This window comes from Somniosus microcephalus, chromosome 33 (genome assembly GCF_052327205.1).
Source record: "Somniosus microcephalus isolate GS21.2 chromosome 33, FLI_Smic_1.0, whole genome shotgun sequence".
NCBI classification, from domain to species: Eukaryota; Metazoa; Chordata; class Chondrichthyes; order Squaliformes; family Somniosidae; genus Somniosus; species Somniosus microcephalus.
Window position 1 is genome coordinate 2,426,424 of NC_141019.1, and position 27,160 is coordinate 2,453,583.

General features: G+C 48.9%; 1 protein-coding gene across 5 annotated transcripts in view; it reads left to right on the forward strand.

The window, feature by feature from the left end:
• Positions 1-4,552: 4,552 nt before the first annotated feature.
• The window catches only part of LOC147096930 (rho guanine nucleotide exchange factor 25-like), a 550,157-nt gene continuing 527,549 nt past the window's right edge, over positions 4,553-27,160 (forward strand). For 3 of the 5 annotated variants that reach the window (XM_085972583.1, XM_085972585.1, XM_085972587.1), the window contains exons 1-2: positions 4,555-5,100; positions 26,153-26,387. In XM_085972583.1, the coding sequence (XP_085828709.1) occupies positions 5,005-5,100; positions 26,153-26,387 (331 nt within the window). In that variant the 5' untranslated portion in view covers positions 4,555-5,004. Of the gene's footprint in view, positions 5,101-26,152; positions 26,388-27,160 lie in introns of all 5 variants that reach the window. The other 2 variants (XM_085972586.1, XM_085972584.1) reach the window with 2 other exon arrangements.

Sequence of the window (27,160 nt, forward strand, 5' to 3'; positions counted from 1 at the left end):
TGGAAACTGCACTGCTGTAAGTGACTGGGATTGATTTTAAGCGCAGAATTTGTATTATGTATCTCTCCGCCGCTCACTGGATTTTGCTGGAGGATTAATCCTGCTTTTATTGGGAGATGTTGCTGCAGTTTCGGTCATGAGTTCTGTTTGCTGCAGTTCGTAGAGACTCTGTTTAAATAGACTCTGTAGACTGTTTGCTGTAGTGCGCTGTTTAAACAGACTCTGTTTGCTGAGTAAATAGACTCTGTAGACTGTTTGCTGTAGTGCGCTGTTTAAACAGACGCTGTTTGCTGAGTAAATAGACTCTGTTTGCCATAAAATAGACTCTGTTAGCTGTGAGTGCTGCTGTAAGTCCCGCCCCGCCTCCAACTCATTGGCTGACACAAAAAGGATAACGTTACTGTGAAGCACCGTGGGACGTTTTAATACGTTAAAGGTGCTAGATAAATACAAATTCTTGTTGTTGTTGAAAGAAAGACTTGCCTTTCACGACCTCAGGACATCCCAAAGCACTTTACAGCCAATTAAGTACTTTTTGAAGTGTAGTCACTGTTGTAATGTAGGAAACGCGACAGCCAATTTGTGCACAGCAAGCTCCCACAAACAGCAATGTGATAATGACCAGATAATCTGCTTTAGTGATGTTGGTTGAGGGATAAATATTGGTCAGGACACCGGGGAGAACTCTCCTGCTCTTATTCAAAATAGTGGCATGGGATCTTTTACAGGGCAGATAGGGCCTCAGTTTAACATCTTATTCGAAAGACGGCATCTGTGACAGTGCAGCACTCCCTCAGCTCACTGGAGTGTCAGCCACGGCTGACATTAACAAACAAAGCACAAATAGGAGGGAGGCTGTTTGTGTTCATTTTCTCTGTGTGCAACACGGAAAATGATTGCCAAAAGTAGGCAGTGCCACACACCGGGGCCTTTTTGTGGCTGTTTACATTGTGCTATTTCTGCCCTCCCATCCAGTAGCTGGACAATACAAGCCTGAAGGCTTTCACGCACTCAAATTATCAGATCGAAAGCAGATCAAATCTAAACATATCCTTTTCTCACGCAAAGTGCTCTTTTTCCAGTCAAAAAGACCAATTTGCAGCAAAAATAGAGAATAATAATTGCAGCAGCGAGCATTTTGTCAGGTTGGCAGGTCGCTGTGATGAAAAAGAGAAAGCGTTGTATTTATATTGCACTTTATCACCTCTCAGAAACATCTCAAGCAGTTCGTACGTAAGGAGCGATTCTGTCATGTCGCAAACACAGCGGATATATTGCGCACAGCAGGACCTCGCAAACCAGATTTTTTTTAAAAGAACTTGCATTTAGTTGGAGTCTTTCACGTCCTCAGGACGCCTCATTAGCCAATAAGTTACTTGTGAAGTGCAGTCAGTGTTATTTTGTAGGCGAGCCTGGCGGCCACTTTCTGTAAGGCAAAGTTCCAAATACAGCGATTAAGATGAAACACCAGTTGTTCGGCTTTCTTTCAGACAGGAATGTTGGCCGGCACACCAGGAGACTCTGCCCTCTTCTTTGAATATTGCCCTGGGAGCTTTAGCAGCTACCTGGGCAGGCAGACCCTATGTCTGCAGTCCAACATGAGAGCATCAGCCTAGATTACATCATCAAACCCTGGAGTGGGACTGGCACCAACTACCTCCTAACTGAAAGGCAAGAGCACCACCAACCAGAGCCAAGCTGGCACTAAGATGGGTAAAAGAAAGGCTTGCACTTCTATAGCGCCTGTCACAGCCTCAGGACGTCCCAAAGCGCTTGACAGCCAATGAAGCACTTCTGAAGTGTGGTCACTGTTGTAATGCAGGAAACGCGGTAGCCAATTGGCGCACAGCAAGATCCCACAAACAGCAATGAGATCATGACCAGGTCATCTGTTTTAGTGCGATAGCAAAATACTGCGGATGCTGGAAATCTGAAATAACAACAGAAAATGCTGGACACACTCAGCAGGCCAGGCAACATCCGTGGAGAGAGAAACTGTTGACCTGAAACGTTAACTCTGTTTCTCTCTCCACGGATGCTGCCTGGCCTGCTGAGTGTGTCCAGCATTTTCTGTTGTTACCTGTTTTAGTGATGTTGATTGAGGGATAAACATTGGCCAGGACACTGGGGAGAACTCCCCCTGCTCTTCTTCCAATAATGCCGTGGGATCTTTTATGTCCACCCGAGAGAGCAGAGGTTTGGGGCAGTAACAAATCAGGATGGAGCCAATTAACGATGTTATTATACACCACCCCTGCTATATAATTATGCCTTGTGGGATTGAGCAGGATATTTGTCAAATTTGTCAAATTTTGTTTGATAACGCTCCTGTGAAGTACCGTGGGACATTTTTACTAGGTCAAAGGAGCTATCTAAATGCAGTTGTTGTTGTTTTGCTGAGATTGGGGGCGTGATGCCACAATCCGACATTCCCAACGAGCACATCTTGGAAAATCGCCTCCGTTAATATTAGGGAGACGGCACTTTCTCGAGGCTTGCTCCGTGTGAGTACTTTCCCCGCTGGAAGCGCTGGATCACACAACTGCCCCTATGGAGCAGGAGCACAGGACAGTGCTGAGTGTGAGACACGTTCGATGGTTGGTGCAACATCGAACACTTCACACAGGAGGAGCAATAGTGGGGCCGATTCTCCTGGCCCTCCTCTGCCCAGACGCTGGACAGATGCAGCGCGCCCGATTTGTCCTGTCCCGGCTGAGCTGCGCCTGATTTTGGTGGGCGGCGCCAGCAGCGAGGCCGATTGCGCCCGCAAACAGGGGCGGAAACAGGCAAAGGGGTGGCCAGCAGCTACGGGCTTGGCTGCCAGCCTCAGTGCCTTCTGGCTGCTGTTGGGCAAGAGTGGCCAGAAGGCCTCAGGGCCGAAGGATCCGATGGGTCACCGAGCAAAAAGGTCAGGCCTAGCTTTTGGGCCTTATAGCCTGCCCTCCTCACACCCGCTGATCTGAGTGGGGTTCGAGCAGAAGGCCAATTGCCGACTTCTTGCGGCACCACTAGAAATGGGTGCCACTGGGTCGCAAGCACTGGAAACTAAAGCTTGACGGCCAGGAACGTCCTCCCCGTCTTCATTTCCATGACAACACTATTGCAGGTGCAGGCCATGCTCTGCCACCTTGGCGGAAGCCCTGGAGGATTCTGGGGCAACACCTGGCTTAATGGGCCTATGCTCTCTTTCTCCTGACCTTTCCATCTGGGGCCCTGGGAATCCCCGGGGGCAAAGGTCATGAGCACATAATCTACACTGCTACTTCGGTGCGGGAATGCCAACTGAGGCCGTATCTGCTTGTTCAGATGGGCATTAAAGATAGCATGGCACAATTTAAGAGGGTATGTGATGGCCAGGCTTCTTTCCTCAGCTTGGGTAAGGAACGGCTCATTAAACATGAACTGCAATCTCCCCTATTATATTCAATGGTTATATATACAAGCTGGCTTTACGTCAGTCGGACAGAGTCCCAGTGGGTAGCCTTGTTCATTGGCATGCCTTTAATTTCCAATTGGCGTGGCACGTGGGCGATATTCTCCGTCATCGTAGACTGAAGCAGCGCTGCCTGAGGGGCAGTACTGAGGGAGCGCTGCACTGTCGGAGGGGCAGTACTGAGGGAGCGCTGCACTGTCGGAGGGGCAGTACTGAGGGAGCGCTGCACTGTCGGAGGGGCAGTACTGAGGGAGCGCTGCACTGTCGGAGGGGCAGTACTGAGGGAGCGCTGCACTGTCGGAGGGTCAGTACTGAGGGAGCGCTGCACTGTTGGAGGGGCAGTACTGAGGGAGTGCTGCACTGTCGGAGGGTCAGTACTGAGGGAGTGCTGCACTGTCGGAGGGTCAGTACTGAGGGAGTGCTGCACTGTCGGAGGGTCAGTACTGAGGGAGCGCTGCACTGTAGGAGGGTCAGTACTGAGGGAGCGCTGCACTGTCGGAGGGTCAGTACTGAGGGAGCGCTGCACTGTCGGAGGGTCAGTACTGAGGGAGCGCTGCACTGTCGGAGGGTCAGTACTGAGGGAGCGCTGCACTGTCAGAGGATCAGTACTGAGGGAGCGCCACACAGTCGGAGGGTCAGTACTGAGGGAGTGCCACACAGTTGGAGGGGCAGTACTGAGGGGGTGAGGCATAGTCGGAGGTGCTGTCTTTTGGATGAGACGTTAAACCGAGGCCCCGTCTGCCCTCTCAGGCGGATGTAAAAGATCCCGCGGCACTATTTCGAAGAAGAGCAGGGGAGTTCTCCCCGGTGTCCTGGGCCAATATTTATCCCTCAACCAACATCACTAAAAACAGATTACCTGGTCATTAGCACATTCCTGTTTGTGGGAGCTTGCTGTGCGCAGATCGACTGCCACATTACAACAGTGACTCCACTTCAAAAAAGTACTTAATTGGCTGTAAAGTGGGAATTAGCTGCATAATCCTTTTACTTTCTGAACTTCGCGCGATATAAATCGCGGTTTGTAGACCCCAATTTACGGTACATTACTCAAAACATATGGCCCTTCTCAAAGCTCAGCACACACATGGAAAGTGACTGCAAGCAGAGAGTTGAGACTCCTGCATGCAGTGCACGGGCAAGATCCTGACCACTTGCAGTCTGTGACTCGCCTCTTATCTGCTTTGAAGATTTTTTTTTTAAATGCTGCCTTTTTGAAATAAAAAAAAAACTTTTATTGCGGGAAATCAAACTCACCCCGACTGAGCAAGTTGAAATCCCTCATCATCCAACCCCACACAGCAACTAGTCAAAGAAAGAAGCATTTTTCAGGACGAGAAGGGATTGCATCTCGAACTTGGATTTGGAGAGAATATTCTACTCGGGTCTCATGTTGCTGGACTTTTTGCAATATTCCAGGGTCGGTGGTGGTATGTGGCAGAGCGGTGGGCTCCGGGACTGAGGAGAGATTTAAAGGGATTTAACAAAAAACATTGCCGACCGAAAGACTCGAACGAGGAGCTACCTGGAGGTCCCGAGAGAAGGGTGTCAAACTCCTGCACACACCGCTAATGAAAGCCCCCCAGCGGAGCCCTGGCCGGGCAGAGCAGATGCTGGGAGCCATGGCAGATATCTTGAGTTCTTTTGCTCTGCCCAGCCAGCAATGGGTAGGTGCACGACTTTGATTTAAGGTATCCCTGAGAGCTCTCTCTCTCCCTCTCTCTCTCTTTGCAGCCCAGCCTCCCGTTGACCTTTTTTTGGTGGCAATTCAGAAGTCCCCGGTCACTTCTGAGCAGGGAAGGGGGTGAACTGGGGTTGCCAATCCTCCAGGATTGCCCTGGAGTCTCCAGGAATCAAAGGCGAATCTCCTGGGCAACCGCTGCGAGCAATACCCGGGAGAAAGGGCATCGGGGCGTTCAAAAGTTTTTTGGCAATTTTTTTGGAAACTATTATTTATTATACTTATCAAAATATTGATGCAGTTAGCCTCAGCACCCCTGGGCTAGGAAAGGGGCGGCGGGGGGAACAGATCAGCCAGAGTCTCTGCTCCTGATCACTATCCAGTGACTCGTCCCTGCGCGTGTGGGCGTGGGGGTGAGGACAGGCACCAGGCTTGGCCGCAATGCCCTCCAAGGTCGAATAGCCCGCCAACGATCACCATCTAGGCTCACTCGTGGTCAATGGCCAGAGGGTGCCTGCGACCCGTGGAACCATAGCCCTTCAGGAGAAGAGCGGGGTAAATTGAGGGTACAAAGGCTGGTGCATCTTACTGAAGTGTACGTTAATATGAAACCGCATGGCCCTGTAAAGTCTGCTCTTGATGGGTTTAATGCAGGTAGAGATACTGTTTGGTTGCATGGGAATCGTGTCTGCATTGGGGAGCTTTCAGGCAGGCTAAGCTCCCGGAATATCGCGGAGTAGCCAACTCCGCAAACGTGGCTCCCTGGCTCCACTGTCATATGTTGCGTGTTCGGAGGTTTGCTGTCACTTCATGAGATAGTTCTCTTGCTTTTCACACCGAATTCACTGGACGAGGTAAATGGGACAGCAGGGTTGTTTGATTTGTCACTGGAGATCAGAATCCATAGGCTCGTCAGTCAGACTTGCCAAATGCAAGAGATGCCAGTTCCTGTGCACGCAATCCTGACAAGTCACAGAGCCGGACTGATCATCAGACTCTGTGGCACCGTGCCCATTATGTTGCAAATTTGTCGACGGAACCCATTATTGACTCAAAACTGGCATCAGTTACAAGTAAATGGCACAAGCTGTGATGTTCCCAAATTTGGGAGGAGTGACTGGATTTGAATGGGTTAACAAAGAGATTGGCAGTATTGATGCGTAGATATGAACAGTGTTTGCCTTGTTGGCACTGTGGCACACGGAACCTGCTTAAGTGCCAACTGTTGCCATGTGTTTTTTCCTTAACTGTTTGGTCAAAAAATAATGATTGACTCGGGCGGGTGTGATCAGTAATGTCATTACAATTCAATTCTGCCCTCTTGCGCATCCCCGATTTCCATCACTCCACCATTGGTGGCCGTGCCTTCTGTTCCCTAGGCCCTGAGCTCTGGAATTCCCTCCCTAAACCTCTCCGCCTCTCTCTCCTCCTTTAAGACGCTCCTTAAAACCTGCTTCTTTGACCAAGCTTTTGGTCACCTGCCCTAATACCTCCTTATGTGGCTCAGTGTCAAATTTTGTTTGATAACACTCCTGTGAAGCGCCCTGGGACGTTTTACTGCATTAAAGGCGCTATATAAATGCAAGTAGTTGTTGTTGTAGTGGTGCTGACTGAGCCTGTGTATAAAATCCCAGTAAAGGATCACTAAGGAATGTGACTGGGTGGTACAGTGGGTTAGCATACTGCCCTTGCACCTCTGGACCCTGGGTTTCAATCCAGCCAGATTATTGGGATGAAAATTTCCCCTCTCCAATGGATGGAAGGGTGTTACAACAACAACTTGCATTTATATAGTGCCTTTAATGTAGAAAATGCCCCAAGACAGTTCACAGGTGCGATTATCAGGTGAAAGTTTGACACCGAGCCACATAAGGAGATATTAGGGCAGGTGACCAAAAGCTTGGTCAAAGAAGTAGGTTTTAAGGAGCGTCTTAAAGGAGGAGAGAGAGGCGGAGGAGCGGAGGGGCAGAGAGGTTTAGGCAGGGAATTCCAGAGCTGATGGCACGGCCACCAATGGTGGAGCGATTAAAATCGGGGATGCTCAAGAGGCCAGAATTGGAATAGCGTCATGGTCTCGTTAATCCAGTTCCCATAGAGATGGACTCAGAGTGCAAAACTGCAAATTCCTGAGTCGGTCACTGTGATTTTTCCGTTCCTTTGACTCATTTGATGGAAAATCCCAAGCAACGCACCTGGAATTTATCGATAGGCTCTGGGAGCAGGTGAGGTGCCTTACCTGGACTCTGAAGATCTACCCTTGAGGTCACAATTTCCCCCCAGGGATGCCACAAGATTGGCTGGTATGGAAAGTCTCACACTGCTGCTGTGGGGGGCACTCTGCTGAGGTACGTTGTTGGGGCAGAGTAGCGGGACCATCTGACTGAGGAGGACTTAATGCCTGGTGGCCTGAAAGGGGGAAGTGCTCCGTTCCCCAGCCCTGAACAAAAGGATCAGCAAATAGATTTGCCTCTGCCCAATTCAACTGAGATCTCCTGCACCTTCAACCACACATTAATCTAGTTCAGACAGTGTTAACCAGTTTATTTGGGGGAAATTTCGGCTCACCCAGGACTGGATGTCGGACCAGCAGTCTGACAACACGGAGGCAGTGGAGGGGTCGAGAGAGGTGGTGGTGGTATTGTCAGTGGACATGTGGAACTTTTGGAGTGTAGTCACTGTTGTAATGTAGGAAACGTGGCTAGCAATTTGCGCTCAGCAAGCTCCCACAAACAGCAATGAGACAATGACCAGATGCTCTGTTTTAGTGATGTTGGTTGAGGGATGAATATTGGCCCCAGGACACAGGGGAGAACTCCCCTGCTCTTCTTCGAAACGTCCACCTGAGAGAGCAGACGGGTTCCTCGGTTTAAAGTCTCACCCGAAAGACGGCACCTCCGACAGTGCAGCGCTCCCTCAGTACTGAACTGGGAGTGTCAGCCTGGATTATAGGCTCAAGTCTCCGGAGTGGGACTCGAACCCATGACCTTCTGACTCAGAGGTGAGAGTGAATCGCTGAGGTATGGCTGACACCAATTCTAAGATATTGACCCAGCAATGAAGAAGGACTGACAGTTTATGTCCACGCATGATGGTGCAGATCTTGGAGAGGAACCTGGAGGTGATGGCGTTCCTAGTGACCTTGTTGCTCCTTCCTTAGGGCCGATTCCCTGACCTGGGCATTGGGCAGAAACATGGCAAATGCACTATAATGTGGATAAATGTGAGGTTATCCACTTTGGTGGCAAAAACAGGAAGGCAGATTATTATCTGAATGGCAATAGATTGGGAGAAGGGGAAGTGCAACGAGACCTGGGTGTCCATGTGCACCAGTCGCTGAAGGTAAGCATGCAGGTGCAGCAGGCGGTTAAGACGGCAAATGGTATGTTGACCTTCGTAGCAAGAGGGTTTGAGTACAGGAGCAAGGATGTCTTGCTGCAGTTGTACAAGGCCTTGGTGAGACCACACCTTGAGTATTGTGTGCAGTTTTGGTCGCCTTACCTGAGGAAGGACGTTCTTGCCATGGAAGGAGTGCAGCGAAGATTCACTAGACTGATACCTGGGATGGCAGGAATGACGTATGAGGAGAGATTGTGTCGATTGGGCTTATACTCGCTGGAGTTTAGAAGATTGAGAGGGGATCTCATCGAAACCTATAAAATTCTGTCAGGCCTGGACAGACTAGATGCAGGAAGGATGTTTCTGATGGCAGGGGAGTCCAGAACCAGGGGTCACAGTCTAAGGATAACGGGTAAGCCATTTAGGACAGAAATGAGGAGGAATTTCTTCACCCAGAGAGTGGTGAACCTGTGGAATTCTCTACCACAGAAGGCAGTTGAGGCCAATTCATTAAATATATTCAAGAAGGAGTTGGATACATTTCTTAAGGCTAAAGGGATCAAGGGATATGGGGAGAAGGCAGGGACAGGGTACTGAATTTGGATGATCAGCCATGATCTCATCGAATGGCGGAGCAGGCTCGAAGGGCCGAATGGCCTACTCCTGCTCCTATCTTCTATGTTTCTATGTTTCTATGTCACTGCCTGCAGTGGGGGAGCCGCACTCACGGAGTGCTTTGTGAGAAACCATGGGCAAACGGCCCATGGCTTTCCAGCCATTCCAATTAATTTTGATTTTCCACAATACATTCTCTGAGAATGCAGCTCCCTTCAGGCAGTGTGAGGTTGCAGGAATGGCTCGCAAGTGCAATCATTGCATAGTTTATTCCAAAAGCTTCCAAAACAGAACCACAAGACTTTGGATGGTGCAATAGTTTAGCACACTGTGCTTTCACCTCTGGTTGGGTCGTGCTAAATTTAAGGGAAGAATAATATTGCACCTCTATGTAGGAAAGCATTCCAAGGTGCTTCACAGGAGCAGAATGAAAATTGACACTGAGCCAAAGAAGGAGATATTAAGAAGGTTAACCAAAAGCTTGGTCAAAGAGTTGGCTTTTAGGAAGAATCTTAAAGCAGGAGAGGAAGGTGGAAAGATGGAGGGATTTATGGAGGGAATTCCAGAGTGTGGGGCCTAGGTAGTTGAAGGCACGTCCAACATTGGCTCGAGGGGACAGGGGGCAGGTGGGCGTGTACACCAGGGCACCTCCGACAGTGCAGCGCTCCCTCGAAACTGCACCGGGAGTGCTTGGCACACTGCTGCATTGTCTCCTGGTTGTTCAGCAATGATTGATGCTGGAGATCTGAAACAAAAAAAACAGAGAATGCTGGAAATACACAGCAGGTAAATCAGTCCCTGTACAGGTAAAAGACAGGTCGACGTTTCGGAGTTGGGTGCCCTTCAACAGACCAAAAGGTTGAAGGACAGACAAGCATTTAAGGAGGGTTGGAATAATAGAGGGACACGGGGGAGAGACACAGGCCGGGAATTTCCTTGGAGCTGCTCCCGCTCCACATTGTAACTTTGCCGGAAGTGAGTTGGGAACCCTGTCTCGGGTGACACAGGAGTGAAGGGGTGCAAATAACATTGAAATGGGGGACAAAATAGACTGAGGATGGGTAATGAATGACTGGCCAGACAATATCCTCACCACCCCCACCACCCACAACCTAATCCAGGGGCAGTTTTTGTCTTTTGTAACCTGACTCTGCCAAACGTAGCCTGCAGTGTCCATATAGAATGTAACAAAATCTTTAAAAGAAAAATGCAGTGCTGGAGCCCAACAGGAATGTAACAACAACTTGCACTTAGGCATCACTCTTCAGGGAGTGGTACATCTCAGAGCGATTTACAAGGGAGAGAAGTGGACGTGGAGAAAGGAAGGAATTTAAAGGGGAAGAGAGTCAGAGAGGTGGGTATGTCGGAAGCATCTGAAGGTGAAGGTTGTAGGCGGTGGGGGTGGTGAGGTTATTCTGGGAGAGAATTCCAGAGGGCAGGGGTGTAGTGACTGCTGGACATCCTGGAGAGTTGTATGTTGGACATCTTGGGGAGTTAAGAGTTAATTATTGAACTTCCTTGTATCTTAGAATAACAGGCTTTCCAAGATAACTTCAGAAGAGGAGGGGGGAGCACAGGAGAAAGCATGACTTGTCTTCTGCTTTTAGTATCTGAGTATTATCTACGAGAAATGCTTGTGCAAGGAAATAAGTGACAGTAATTACATCAACCATGAGTGATTAAAGTATAACTTTAGTGGCTGGTGTAATAAACATAGGCAGAGGGATCCATTAACTATAGTATAGAAAAATAACGGTTTTTAATCCTACATGTCAAAGTATTTGAGAACAGGAATCTGCCGTCCTTACCTGGTCTGGCCTACATGTGACTCCAGACCCACAGCAATGTGGTTGACTCTTAATGCCCTCTGAAATGGCCCAGCAAGCCACTCAGTTGTAAACAACCGCTACGAAAAACAATAAGAATAAAACCGGACGGACCACCTGGCATCGACCTCGGCACCGGAAACGACAACAACAACGGCAAACCCAGCCCTGTCGACCCTGCAAAGTCCTCCTCACCAACATCTGGGGGCTTGTGCCAAAATTGGGAGAGCTGTCCCACAGACTAATCAAGCAACAGCCTAACATAGTCATAATTACCGAATCATACCTTACAACCAATGTCCCAGACACCACCATCACCATCCCTGGGTATGTCCTGTCCCACCGGCAGGACAGACCCACCAGAGGTGGTGGCACCGTGGTATACAGTCGGGAGGGAGTAGCCCTGGGAGTCCTCAACATTGACTCAGGACCCCATGAGGTCTCATGGCATCAAGTCAAACATGGGCAAGGAAACCTCCTGCTGATTACCACCTACCGCCCTCCCTCAGCTGATGAATCAGTACTCCTCCATGTTGAACACCAATTGGAAGAAGCACTGAGAGTAGCAAGGGCACAAAATGTCCTCTGGGTGGGGGACTTCAATGTCCATCACCAAGAGTGGCTCGGTAGCACCACAACTGACCGAGCTGGCCGAGTCCTAAAGGACATAGCTGCCAGACTGGGTCTGCGACAGGTGGTGAGGGAACCAACAAGAGGGAAAAACCTACTTGATCTCGTCCTCACCAATCTACCTGTTGCAGATGCACCTGTCCATGACAGCATTGGTGGAAGTGACCACCGCACAGTCCTTGTGGAGACGAAGTCCCGTCTTCATGTTGAGGATACCCTCCACCGTGTTGTGTGGCACTACCACCGTGCTAAATGGGACAGATTTCGAACAGATCTGGCAACTCAAAACTGGGCATCCATGAGGCGCTGTGGGCCATCAGCAGCAGCAGAATTGTATTCAACCACAATCTGTAACCTCATGGCCCGGCATATCCCTCACTCTACCATTACCATCAAGCCGGGAGATCAACCCTGGTTGAACGAAGAGTGCAGGAGAGCATGCCGGGAACAGCACCAGGCATCCCGAAAAATGAGGTGTCAACCTGGCGAGGCTACAACACAGGACTACTTGCATGCCAAACAATGGAAGCAACATGCGATAGACAGAGCTAAGCGATCTCCCAACCATCGGATCAAATCAAAGCTCTGCAGTCCTGCCACATCCAGTCGTGAGTGGTGGTGGACAATTAAACAGTTAACAGGAGGAGGAGGCTCCAAAAATATCCCCATCCTCAATGATGGTGGAGCCCAGCACGTCTAAAGATGTGCGGGTTAGGTTGATTGGCTATGATAAATTGACCCTTAGTGTTAGGGGGATTAAAATATGTGGGGTTACGGGGATAGGGTGGGATATGTGTAGGGGTTACGGGGATCGGGTGGGCTATGTGTCGGTGCAGGCTCGATGGGCCGAAATGGCCTCTATCTGCACTGTGGGGTTTCTGTGATTCTGTGATTCTGTGAGTGCAAAAGACAAGGCTGAAGCATTTGCAACTATCTTCAGCCAGAAGTGCCGAGTGGATGATCCATCTCGGCCTCCTCCTGAGGTCCCCAGCATCACAGATGCCAGTCTTCAGCCCATTCAATTCACTCCACGTGATGTCAAGAAACAGCTGAAGACACTGGATACTGCAAAGGCTATGGGCCCTGACAACATTCCGGCAATAGTACTGAAGACTTGTGCTCCAGAACTAGCTGCGCCCCTAGCCAAGCTGTTCCAGTACAGCTACAACACTGGCATCTACCCGGCAATGTGGAAAATTGCCCAAGTATGTCCTATCTACAAAAAGCAGGACAAATTCGACCCGGCCAATTACCATCCCATCAGTCTACTCTCAATCATCAGCAAAGTGATGGAAGGTGTCGTCGACAGTGCTACCAAGCGGCACTTACTTAGCATTAACCTGCTAACTGACGCCCAGTTTGGGTTCCGCCAGGGCCACTCAGCTCCTGACCTCATTACAGCCTTGGTCCAAACATGGACAAAAGAGCTGAACTCAAGAGGTGAGGTGAGAGTGACTGCCCTTGACATCAAGGCAGCAATTGATCGAGTGTGGCATCAAGGAGCCCTAGTAAAACTGAAGTCAATGGGAATCAAGGGGAAAACTCTCCATTGGTTGGAATCATACCTAGCACAAAGGAAGTTGGCTGTGGTTGTTGGAGGTCATTCATCTCAATCACATGACATCACTGCAGGAGTTCCTCAGGGCAGTGTCCTAGGCCCAACCATCTTCAGCTGTTTCATCAATGACCTTCCGTCCATCATAAGGTCAGAAGTGGGGATGTTCGCTGATGATTGCACAGTGTTCAGCACCATTCGAGACTCGTCAGATACTGACGCAGTCCGTGTCCATATGCAGCAAGACCTGGACAACATTCAGACTTGGGCTGACAAGTGGCAAGTAACATTCGCACCACACAAGTGCCAGGCAATGACCATCTCCAACAAGCAAGGCTCTAACCATCTCCCCTTGACATTCAATGGCATTACCATCGCTGAATCCCCCACTATCAACATCCTGGGGGTTACCATTGATCAGAAACTGAACTGGACCAGCCACATAAATACTGTGGCTACAAGAGCAGGCCAGAGGCTGGGAATTCTGCGGCGAGTGTCTCACCTCCTGACTCCCCAAAGCCTTTCCACCATCTACAAGGCACAAGTCAGGAGTGTGATGGAATACTCTCCACTTGCCTGGATGAGTGCAGCTCCAACAACACTCAAGAAGCTCGACACCATTCAGTATAAAGCAGCCTGCTTGATTGGCACTCCATCCACCACCTTAAACATTCACTCCCTCCACCACCGGCGCACTGTGGCTGCAGTGTGTACCATCTACAAGATGCACTGCAGCAACTCGCCAAAGCTCCTTCAACAGCACCTTCCAAACCCGCGACCTCTACCACTTAGAAGGACAAGGGCAGCAGACGCATGGGAACATCACCACCTACAAGTTCCCCTCCAAGCCACACACCATCCTGACTTGGACCTGTATCACCGTTCCTTCACTGTCGCTGGGCCAAAATCCTGGAACTCCCTTCCTAACAGCATTGTGGGTGTACCTACACCATATGGACTGCAGCGGTTCAAGGCGGCGGCTCACCACCATCTTCTCAAGGGCAATTAGGGACGGGCACTAAATGCAGGCCTAGCCAGTGACGCTCACATCCCATCAATGAATAAAAAAAAAGGAAGACTTGTTTGAGTGAAGTATCTTTGAAGTAAACAAGTATAACTGTTTACGTGAATAGACTGTTTTCAAAGGATTCAGGAACAGATACATGAGGAAGTCTTATCTGTGACATGTACCTCTAATATAGGCAAAAAAAGGTGTACAGGAAACTCTTTTTTATCCGGCACCGACGGGTCCGGTGTGGTGCCAGTTTATCTAAAAGTCCGGATTACAGAGAGGTATAGTAAAAGGTACGAGAGCCCCGTACACAGCAACAGATCCAGGCTTCCCTGTTGCTTAGCAACAGGTGCAGGAACCCCGGTTACATGGCCACAGATCCAGGAACGGCCACTAATATGAAGTAAAACTTACCTGAACCTCCTCCTGAATTTTGCCGGTTAACAGAGATTTCCGGTTATTTAGGTGTCGGTAAATCGAGAATTTCCTGTATAAAGGAGCATTGATTTCAACAGTTTTTGGAGGGCCCAAAAGATAGAAGCAGAAACCAAAAGCGCCACTCTCTGTGTACAGTATAAATCGATCACCTATACTAGATATCAATAAAGTCTGTTCCGTATACTCCACCATCGAGTGTCTCATGCTTACTCGAAGCCTGGTGTTGGGAACCAGAGAAGGAAGGAGGTTGACTAACAGTTGAATGTTAACAATAACCAGAGGAAGAGCCTCTGACAAAGGAGCAGGCGACGCACCAGTCCACAGCCAGAGGTGTTGGCAGGGACACAGGGCTGGAAAAAAGAACCCAGATGGGGTTGAGCCAGGCCGTAGCGGGATTTGAGTCACAGACATGCTGGGAGGCAAGTCCTGCACATTTTCCAAATCTTATACTGTGTCGAAGCTAAAAGTAACTGGCCCCAGAGACACAGCATTCACACGGTCCTGCATTTTTACTATTGCTGTTCTTTCCTCCTGATTGGATTCGGAAAGATGGCCACCTCATGGCAATATGGTGAGATCTTTCTCAGTAAGGTTCTCGATAGTCTCTTTCTAAGCCAGTCCTCGGATAAGTCCACAACGCCAATCCCATCATTCTCCCTTGCTCCCTGTATTACCAATTTGATTGCAACTCCATGCTTCCTCTTCCTCACCAACCTGTGGGTAGAACTTCTGGCATAAAAATAGATTGTAGTGCGGGCACATTATTTGTTCGTACCTGAACGTCACAGATTAGAAATAAATTATGAAGACAGGTTGCGTAGACTAGACTTGTGTTCCCTTGAGTATAGAAGATTCAGGTGAGATCTAATCGAGGTGTTTAAGATGATTAAAGGAGTTGATCGGGTAGATCGAGAGAAACTGTTTCCTCTGGTGGGGGGAGTCCAGAACAAGGGGGCATAACCTTAAAATGAGAGCCAGGCCGTTCAGGGGTGATGTCAGGAAGCACTTCTTCACACAAAGGGGGGTGGAAATCTGGAACTCTCTCCCCCCCAAAAAGCTGTTGAGGCTGGGGGTCAATTGAAAATTTCAAAACTGAGATTGATGGATTTTTTGTTAGGTAAGGGTATTAAGGGATGTGGAACCAAGGCGGGTCGATGAAGTTAAACTACAGATCAGCCATGATCTAATTGAATGGTGGAACAGGCTCGAGAGGCTGAATGGCCTCCTCCTGTTCATATGTACAGATCAGCCATGATCTAATTGAATAGTGGAACAGGCTCGAGGGGCTGAATGGCCTCCTCCTGTTCATATGTACAGATCAGCCATGATCTAATTGAATGGGGAACAGGCTCGAGGGGCTGAATGGCCTCCTCCTGGTCATATGTACAGATCAGCCATGATCTAATTGAATGGTGGAACAGGCTCGAGAGGCTGAATGGCCTCCTCCTGTTCATATGTACAGATCAGCCATGATGTAATTGAATGGGGAACAGGCTCGAGGGGCTGAATGGCCTCCTCCTGTTCATATGTGCAGATCAGCCATGATCTAATTGAATAGTGGAACAGGCTCGAGGGGCTGAATGGCCTCCTCCTGTTCATATGTACAGATCAGCCATGATCTAATTGAATGGGGAACAGTCTCGAGAGGCTGAATGGCCTCCTCCTGTTCATATGTACAGATCAGCCATGATCTAATTGAATAGTGGAACAGGCTCGAGGGGCTGAATGGCCTCCTCCTGTTCATATGTACAGATCAGCCATGATCTAATTGAATAGTGGAACAGGCTCGAGGGGCTGAATGGCCTCCTCCTGTTCATATGTGCAGATCAGCCATGATCTAATTGAATGGGGAACAGTCTCGAGAGGCTGAATGGCCTCCTCCTTTTCCTACATTCCTAGAAGTTTTATCCTTCAACATCAAACTTGTTTTTAGGTGCCAAAATAGCTTCATCGGGTGGCCATACCATACATAGAAATATGTAAAGGTTACATCACAGTAACAAGCCATTTGACCCAACCAGTCTGTGTCGGTGTTTACCGTCCACCTGTTCTCATATCCCTTCATTCCCCTTTTTTCCTTCCTCCACCTGTCCAATCTAATCTCGAGTGTTGCCATGGTTTCTGCCTCAGCCACAAACCCAGGGAGCGAATTCCACGGCCTCACAACTCTGTGTGAAGAAGTTCCTCCTGCCCTCTATTCTAAATCCCATTCACCGTCCACCAGCGCCCCCTGCGCTCGCTGACCTACATTGGCTCCCGGTCCGGCAACGCCTCGATTTCAAAATTCCCACATGACTCTTTCAGCTGGAGATCCTTAAAAGAGGGAGAAAAATTTTGGTGAGTTCGAAACTAGCAACACCTATCAAAACATTTATCAGTCTGAGGTAACTTTTTAAGTGTGTGCAAGCGTAAACTTATGTAAGCATGAGCAAGGAGAAATGGTTTCCACTAGCAGGAGGGTCGGTAACCAGAGGACACAGATTGAACATAAGAACATAAGAAATAGGAGCAGGAGTCGGCCAATTGGCCCCTCGAGCCTGCTCCGCCATTCAATAAGATCATGGCTGATCTGATCCTAACCGCCAATCCACTATCACAGAACCATCTCCTGAATCTAACAGAATTAGACACACGAAATAGGAGCAGGATCAGGCTACACGGCCCCTGGGCCCGCTCCGCTACCCACAGGGCCATGACCGATCCGAACCTAGACTCATGTCCAAATTCCTGCCCGCTCCCCGTAACCCTTAATTCCCTTTACTTCTAGGAAACTGTCTATTTCTGTTTTAAATTTATGGAATGATGTAGCTTCTACAGCTTTTTGGGGCAGCATATTCCATGGACCTACCACCCTCTGAGTGAAGTAGTTCCTCCTCATCTCAGTTTTGAAAGAGCAGCCCCTTATTCTAAGACTATGCCCCCTAGTTCTAGTTTCACCCATCATCGGGAACATCCTCCCCGCATCCACCCGATCCAACCCCTTCACAATCTTATATGTTTCAATAAGATCGCCTCTCATTCTTCTGAACTCCAATGAGTAGAGTCCCAATCTACTCAACCTCTCCTCATATGTCCACCCCCTCATCCCCGGGATTAACCGAGCGAACCTTCTTTGTACTGACTCAAGAGCAAGTATGTCTTTTCTTAAGTATGGACACTAAAACTGTATGCAGTATTCCAGGTGCGGTCTCACCAATACCTTGTACAACTGAAGCAATACCTCCCTATTTTTATATTCTATCCCCCTAGCAATGAAAGCCAACATTCCATTGGCCTTCTTAATCACTTGCTGCACCTGCATACTAACTTTTTGAGTTTCGTGCACCAGGACCCCCAGATCCCTTTGTACTTCAGTACTTTCCAGTTTCTTGCCATTAAGATAATAACTTGCTCTACGATTTTTCCTGCCAAAGTGCATAACCTCAGACTTTCCAGTATTGTAATCCATCTGCCAAATCTCTGCCCACTTACTTAGCCTGTCTATGTCCCCTTGCAGGTTTTTTATGTCCTCCTCACTCACTACTTTCCCTCCCATCTTAGTATCATCTGCAAACTTTAACATGTTACACTCGGTCCCCTCCTCCAAATCGTTAATATAGATTGTAAAGAGTTGGGGACCCAGCACTGACCCCTGTGGAACACCACTAGTTACTGATTGGCAAAAGAATCAGAGGGCAGATGAGGAGAATTTTTTTTACGCAGCGAGTTGTTATGATCTGGAACGCGCTGCCTGAAAGGGCGGTGGAAGCAGATTCAATAATAACTTTCAAAATACTTAAAAAGGAGATTTTTGCCGGGCTGTGGGGAAAGAGCAGGGGGGAGTGGGACTAATTGGAGAGCTCTTTCAAAGAGCTGGCACAGGCACGAAGGGACAAATGGCCTCCTCCTGTGCTGTCTGATTCTATGAGGTAGATCTGGACTTTGGCCGATCGTGTGAAACAGGCGTTAGCGAGTCGGCAGCCCGTTTTACACTATCGCACAAAGTCGGGATCTACCCCCGCGAGTCTATGATTCTTTATTGTAGTGAGGACGAACAGACGAGCAGTGTTTTCATTCGGACAGTATCCTTCCTGCATGCAGAACGTGGAATATTTTCATGGTGCAATGGTACATTGTGATACCAACTGCTGCGTCACAGCACGGTGTTTGCCAAGCCTTTTTTAATGTATTTACCAAACCCTTCTCAGTAAAGGCAAAATCCCTTTAATATGCAGCTGCTTGCCACTGTTACCGTCAGAGAGTTGCACAAACAGATGGACAAGCAGCTTAATACTTAAGCTTAGAAATTCCTATTGATATTAGCAGTCAGATGCTTAACATGCCTGTTTGACATTCCGTTGTCCGCTATTTTAATGGCGGCATTAACCCCTTTGTTGTAAATAGGCTAAGGCCTCTTTTCTTTTTACATCGAATGTACAGCACAGAAACAGGCCATTCGGCCCAACTGGTCTATGCCAATGTTTATGCTCTACACGAGCCTCCTCCCACCCTTCTTCATCTTATCCCATCAACATATCCTTCTATTCCTTGAAGTACTCAGCACATTCAAAATACCGCACGGGAGCAGCAGAACGATGCGCGGCTGCTCAGTTTAAAGGGAGCATTGGTCAGGAGCGTCCAGCTGAGTGCGAGTGTGTTGTCAAATCAGGGGCGCTTGCACAGATGTCAAACTAGCAGGGTTTAAACGGAAACATTTAGAGGGTGAAATTAGACTTGGGAGAGGACACAAAACAAGCAGAATCACTTTTGTCGACCGTCATACAACACGCCCGATATTCAGTTCTACGGAATTCAGTAGCAGGCGGCGAGTATAACAGGCTACCGATGCAATACTGCCTGCTTTGCTTCTCCACTCATATCCAATTGGGACTGTCAAAACAAACGCATTAAGCATTCTCCCATTAATAGTGGAAGCAGATTCAATAGTAACTTTCAAAAGGGAATTGGATATAAAGTTGAAAAGGAAAACTTTGCAGGGCTCTGGGGAAAGAGCAGGGGGGAGTGGGACTAATTGGAGAGCTCTACCAAAGAGCCGGCACAGGCACGATGGGCCGAATGGCCTCCCTCTGTGCAGTATGATTTTATAAAAGTACCTTCTATGATTTATGCCCTTCTACCTTCACGGTGTTAACCATGGCTCAGTTGGTAGCACTCTTGTCTCCGAGTCCAAAGATTGTGGGGTCAAGCCCTTCTCGAAGATCATGTCGTGTACAATCTAGACTGGCATTCCCAGTGCAATACTGAGGGAGTGCTGCACTGTCGGAGATGCCGTCTTTCAGGTGAGACGTTAAACCGAGGCCCCGTCTGCCGTCTCAGGTGGAAGTTAAAGATCCCACGGCACTATTTCGAAGAAGAGCAGGGGGGAGTTCTCCTCGGTGTCCCGGCCAATATTTATCCCTCAACCAACATTCTTGAAACAGATAACCTGGTCATTATCACATTGCTGTTTGTGGGAGCTTGCTGTGCGCAAATTGGCTGCCGCGTTTCCTACATTACAACAGTGACTCCACTTCAAAAAAGTACTTCATTGGCTGCCTAGTGCTTTATGGCGGCCTGAGGTTATTGAAGGGCGCTAGATAAATGCAAGTCTTTCTTTGTCACACTCCATCCTCCCCGCTATATACCCAATGGGAAAATCTCCCGTTAACCCATTTCTCACTTTTGTATCTTGAACTTTGGCCAGATAGGGTTTCGGAAAGGAAATGGAGCTAATTTTCAGCAGCAAGTTGTTTATTTTCTCCCACATGGAAGTTCCCACTTAGTCACGCCCTGAGTGATCGCAAGAGATATGTAGAATGCGTGACCTGGATTCAGCTTTAATTAAAATAAAGCAGAGAAGGGAAGTTGGCTGGGATTCCTGATAGGAATGGCATCGGATCGGGCAGATAGCACTCCGCACAGCACCAAATCCAAAAACAACAATCACGTTAAATAATTCTGTAAGCTTCTCAGTTTATCTCTGCTAAATTACATGGCTTTTAATCACTCCTTGTTGCTCAGGTTGCAGAGTGCTCCTGATATATATTTAAAGGGGCCACACTCTCGCATTTCTGAAGGCTGGATTTTATTCTTTCCGTGTTGGGTGTGAGACAGCGCTCTGTGCAGCGTGTGCGCAAGTTATCTTCCATGAAGGAGACATGATGCTTCCATCTGCATTCAGCTCATGACCAGAACTTTCCAGGTTCATATACAAAATATAGATACAATGAACTATCATACATAGTGCATACATCCTTAAAGGTACATGAGCAATGCCGTGAAGCGATAGCTAGAGCAAACGGTGTTGGGGTGTATCCGTAGGACAACTGAGTATAAAACTATTTTGTCCTTGTACAAGACCTTGGTCAGGCCGCATTTGGAATACTGTGTCCAGTTTCGGTCTCCTCACATGGTGGGTGATATTGAGGCTTTGGAAAGGGTGCAGAGGAGGGCCTCTAGACTAATTCCCAGTCTAAAGCATCTTAGTTATCAAGATAGGCTAAAAGAATTGGGACTCTACACTTTAGAGAAGCGTAGACTGAGAGGTGACCTGATTGAGGTTTATAAGATAGTGAAGGGAATAGATTGTGTTCCAGTTGCCAGTTTGTTCCAATTGAATAGGTTAGGGAGGACCGGGGTCACAAATTTAAGTTGTATAAGGCTCGATCTAGGTTAGATGTCGGGAGGTCGTTCTTTTCCCAGAGAATAGTGGGCCTCTGGAACAGGCTGCTGTCTCGTGCGGTGGATGCTGATTCGCTGAATTCCTTCAAGCGAGAGCTGGACCTGTTTATGACTGGGGTGGAGATCACCTCTGACAGAAGATTGGTACTGCAGGGAATTCAGGGCCAAAGTGATCTTCTGGACAGGCTTTGATCACCTAGATGAGTCGGAGAGGAATTTCCCAAATTTATTTTCCCCCAAATTGGCCTGGGTTTTTGCCTCTCCCAGGAGATCCCATGGTTTCAGGTGGGGTGGAGGTTGTATGTTGTGATACACAAGGTATCCCAATTGTGTGGGACAGGCTCAATGGACCAGAGGGTCTTTACCTGTCCGTCATTGTTCGCATTCCACACAGAAGAAAACATTCAACTCTCTCAGGCCGTGCACTGATCTGTGCTAAATTAGCTGGCCTCAGCTAGGGTATTGGTAAGAAAGCTACAGTTGGCCTCAGTGTCTGCCAGGCTTCTTGCTTCTGATCACAGTCTACTGACCCCTGCTGGAAAGTGCGTGTATGTGGCTGTCACGTGACGCGCCTTGGCACTGCAGTAAAGGCGCTACATAAGTGCACGTTGAGGGCAGGAGCGGGCTCAGCCGTGATGGCCCCATGATGGAATAGCCTGCCAACACTCACTCATCGATGAAGAATGGCCACTTGAGTGAGGTATCAGGGCCCATGACACTGTGTGCCACCATGAGCCAATCCTGCAGGGGAGAAGTTGTGTGTGTGTATATAGAGAGGGGGAGAAGTGCCTCATGTACTCTGCCTGACCTGTGGAGATGTGAAAGGGCTGTCCTTTAACGGATGCAGGTGATCTGGGTAAATGCATAAGCTCTACACCATCATATTAGACTGGTCTCCATATTATAAAAAGGATATAGAGGCACTGGAGAAGGTGCCACAAAGATTCACTAGAATGATACCAGAACAGAGAGGTTATACCTATCAGGAAAGACTGAACAGGCTGGGGCTCTTGTCTCTAGAAAAGAGAAGGCTGAGGGGTGACCTGATAGAGGTCTTTAAGATTATGAAAGGGTTTGCTAGGGTAGACGTAGAGAACACCCAGTACACCCAGTACACCCTGTGTCGCAGGTAGTGCCTCCTGCGAGCTGGCCTTCTCTGCTATCCAGTTGCAGGTCTCCGCAACAGCAGATTGCTGCTGACGGTGTTGATGCTGGTCATATTGCTCCACGTCCAAGGTCCAATCTAAGGCAGCCAAGGCGCCACCCATCCTGCTGTGATTCAGAAAACCTCCCAAGTGTAGAAAGTAACCTCTCAGCAAAAGTACTGTGAGCAAACCCTTTCCCACAAGCAGGTAAGAAAGCAGCTGCGAGCAGTGTTCCCGTTAATTGTTTTTTGGGTGCGCCGCCCCTTTAAGGCCGGCTGCACGGGACATCTAGGGAGCTGCGCAGCCGCTCAGCTTAAAGGGAGCGTTGGCTGTGAGTACTGAGTATTTATTGTAATATTTCCATGAGGGATGATTCAGCCCCCTCAATTGCCGCTGTGCTCTCGCCTTGCTTTCACTGGCGAGTTTCAGGAAGCCCGGGAAACCCATGGATGCGCCGTTAAATTTGAAAGTGTGTTGAAATATCGTTCCAATTGAGCAATTGGCACGTTAATAGGCCGAGGGGGTTGCGCGCAACCAGCCCAACGCGCGCGAGTTAAATGGGGAAGTCGGCGGGTTAAAGCCGGCTTCATGATGCGCGCGCAATTTTGCCGCTTTTAAACCCCCACCCGTACCCAAACCCACGGGCACCTCCAGGTGAAAATTCACACCCTAGAGCCTCCTCTGCCCACGGCTGGGCTTCCCTCCCCTCCCCCCATAACCGCGATTGCCCCTGACTTCGTTTCGCCAGGGAGCCTCCCCAAGGGTCCCTTGGTGACGGCCTTCTGCCACACTTGCCCGCTCCCACCCGCCAGTGCCACGTCATTGGCGCTGGATTCGAGCAGGAGTCCGGCCTAATTTGTTGAAGTGAGGCCTGGGAGTTAAAATGGGCCGGGCCTCACGTCGGTGGGCCGGGGTGAGCCTGACCTTCGCCTTGTTGGGCCTACACTCGACCCCTCACCTCCAATTAAAATCTGAGTCCAGTACATCATGGTATTTCTGCAAGATTTCGGATTCCTTGTCACAAGGGTCAACCATCCAAATGCGAAGGGCGGGACAATATAAATCCCTTGAAGCGAAAGCTCCAGAGACTAGGATTGCCCTGGAGTCTCCAGGAATTATCGACTAATCTCGAAATCACTGCTGCGAGCAAACCCAGGAGAAAAATCATAGGGACATTCAAAAATTTCTTTGAACACTTCTGTTTGTTAGTCATAAAAATATCTGGCACGGGAATAAGGGCTGTTTGACCGGCAGTGAAGAGTCACCCAATCAGGTTCAAGCCCCACTCCAGAGACATGACCACATAATCCAAGCTGACACTCCAGTATTGAGGGAGTGCTGCACTGTCTTTCTGGATGAGATGTTAAACCGAGGCCCTGTCTGCCCTCTCAGGTGAACATAAAAGATCTCATGGTAGTATTTTGAAGAAGAACAGGGGAGATAGCCCCGGTGTCCTGGCCAATATTTATCCCTCAACCAACACCTAAAACTATTTGTGGGAGCTTGCTGTGCGCAAAGTGGCTGCCGCGTTTCCTACATTACAACAGCGACTACACTCCAAAAGTACTTCATTGGCTGTAAATCGCTTTGGGAACATCCTGAAGTTGTGAGGGGCGCTGAAGGTAAGCATGCAGGTGCAGCAGGCGGTGAAGAAGGCAAATGGTATGTTGGCCTTCGTAGCGAGAGGGTTTGAGTACAGGAACAAGGATGTCTTGCTACAGTTGTACAGGGCCTTGGTGAGACCGCACCTTGAGTATTGTGTGCAGTTTTGGTCGCCTTACCTGAGGAAGGACGTTCTTGCCATGGAAGGAGTGCAGCGAAGATTCACCAGGCTGATACCTGGGATGGCAGGAATGACGTATGAGGAGAGATTGTGTCGATTGGGCTTATACTCGCTGGAGTTTAGAAGATTGAGAGGGGATCTCATCGAAACTTATAAAATTCTGTCAGGCCTGGACAGACTAGATGCAGGAAGGATGTTTATGATGGCCGGGGAGTCCAGAACCAGGGGTCATAGTCTAAGGATAAGGGGTAAGCCATTTAGGACTGAAATGAGAAGGAATTTCTTCACCCAGAGAGTGGTGAACCTGTGGAATTCTCTACCACAGAAGGCAGTGGAGGCCAATTCATTAAATATATTCAAGAAAGAGTTGGATATATTTCTTAAGGCTAAAGGGATCAAGGGATATGGGGAGAAGGCAGGGACAGGGTACTGAATTTGGATGATCAGCCACGATCTCATTGAATGGCGGAGCAGGCTCGAAGGGCCGAATGGCCGACTCCTGCTCCTATCTTCTATGTTTCTATACAGAAATGCAAGTTCTTTCTTTTCTTTCAAATCACAGACTCATTGGCTAAAAGATAATGGGGAGAAAATTGGGTAGCGCCCATTTTGGGGCGCTAATATCGGCCGGGCGCAAAGTTTAGCGCCTGCCGCTAATTATCGCCTCCGACTGCAAAATTCACCTCTGTCGCCCCTGGAGGTGATTTGAGCGCTAAATCAGGCGCTACACACCTCTCTCAAGGCGCTAACATCAGGGAGTGAGGCGCTACCTCAGAACGCTCAGGCGATGTCCGTTACCATGGAAACCAGACAGACTGGCACCGTCCAGTTCTTAAAGGGGAGGGGCCATCTTGCTGACCAGCCACACCCTGCTCATTGCAGCCTTGAATCTCGGCCTGGAGAGACCTCTGAAGCAATTGTGTTGGAAACACTAATGGATAGGCCCAGGGAAAGAGCTCGGTGCTTAGGAAGCTCAAAAGTGGTGCTGAGGGCCAAAACTCCTTAGGACAACGTTAAAACCAAAAATTTTGCCGACAAGAAAAGGCAGGAAGTGTCCGCCTTTAAATAGTGCTCCCCCAGCCCCTTCCCGACTTGAAAACGTTCCCCTCTACCTGTCGTTCCTAGCAGCAGGCGCTAAGGCAGGGGGCGCGACTCAATATCCGGTCTGGGGCGCCACCGGGGCGTTGCACGCTTAACTGACGTCATGATCTGCGGGCGCAGGAGATCGTGGCGGTAGTGTTTAGCGTCGCCGCAAAACGACTGGTCAATTTCGCGAGTGGCGCTAAAATCGCCGTGCTCGGGCGCCCCCCGGAGGCGCTAACGGGAGGCGCTAACCAACCGAATTTCTCCCCCAATAAATTCAAACATAACCGATTCGGCCAGTGTGTGTCTCAATGTAAATGTGTGCAGTGTCCATACACTATGTAACAGTAGAGGATCTGTTACTTCATGCTGGGACTTACTGTTTGTTGCTCTGAAGGAGGAACCAGTGTTTGTTCGTTTGCCTGGTATCTCAGCTGAGTACACTTGTCCTACATCTGTCATATACACCATACACGTAATTGTACACATACCAGTGTTAGCTTTGATTCCATGCCATCTTCTTGGTGCTGTTTAACATGCTTCCCTCCGCAGTTTTGACTTGTTTGTCTCCCCATGCCACGCACTATTTCCCTGGCAAGGATTCAACTTCTAGGAGGCTTTTGAGAGCGGCCAAGGGTGGTATTTGCCCCTCCCTACCTGCGGACAAGCACCTAGCCCACAAACTGTGCCTCGCTGTAACAGCAGGGCCCCGGGTCAGGATACGTACCATATTGAGAAATCGTTGGGCACAAGAACATGGTAGAGCTGGTACTGTTAATGCTGCCAAGCTAAACAGCATGAAAGCCAGGCTTTGCTAAAAGAAGCCTGTGAAAATTCTCTGACGGGGTTTTTTTTTAACTGGAAACGGGAAAGAACTTGTGGTTGAGTTCAAACAAGTTAGCTCGTGGCTTTCCAACGAAGAGACAAAATGATTGTTTGCTCTTTGTTTTCACAGCTCGCGGACCCATGTGAAGTGACAGAAGATGTGGGGGAACTTGAGACCACCAGTAGTGAGGGAGTACAGACAGGAGAGAGCGAAGAGGCCAAGAATGATCCAGGAGACGCCAAGACTGGCTGGGCCCCACCAGAAGCTGCTGCTGCCCAGGGTCCTCCTCGGAACACAAGTAGTGCCAGTCTTTCCGAATTCCCCAGGTCGGTTGCAATGGAATGCTTATTCCCATCTGGTGAAGGTAAGGAAAATTGTTTCTACTGCTGTTTAGGTTTCTCAGCCCTCAGATTGGCCACCGGCCTCTTGGTTAAAGCCAATGTTTATGTTGGCATTAAGAACCAACAAGGATTGCAGAACTGGACCAAAATTAGTGTTAAAAAAAAACGCCTTGCAGGAAGCCAAGCTTGTCTTCAGTTGAGGATAAGCCTGTGCCAACCTTCCTGGCAGTGGTCCACCTCCGCGATGAGCCAGTGATCCTGTGATGGGAGCTTTGTGCGCAATAGAATCCGTAACAAGCTACGTCCCAACGCTGAGACAGCAATCAAATTCTCTGCTACACTTCTTGCAGTGGAAGTTTGAGCTGACCCAGAGGGGGAATTGCATTTGGAGCCAAGCAGTAATTGTAATTAGCTAAAAGGTGCCTGTGTTTTATGTGCCTGTGCGTACATTCATGGCCGTGTGGGTGTCTGTGTGTGCATCAATGCTAAGTGTTTGTTACTTGGGCTTCGGCTGGACGAGGCTGAAGTCTTTATGTCTTTCTGACAAGAAGCCAAATCAACTGCTGCTTGGCGGGTCGACGTCCTGCCTCCATCGAATTGTGGCCAACCCACGCTATTTTCCCTTGCTTGACCTTGTTAAACCCACCCAGCGGGTTCAGCAGGCCAATTAAGGGAAAGCCGATTGCAGAGAACGTCAGCGTATGACGTTTCATCTGTCAAAAATTTTTGACAGATGAATTGTCATCGTTTGACAGCTCTGTGAAGCAGTCAAACACTGACATTCTCTGTCGTTTGA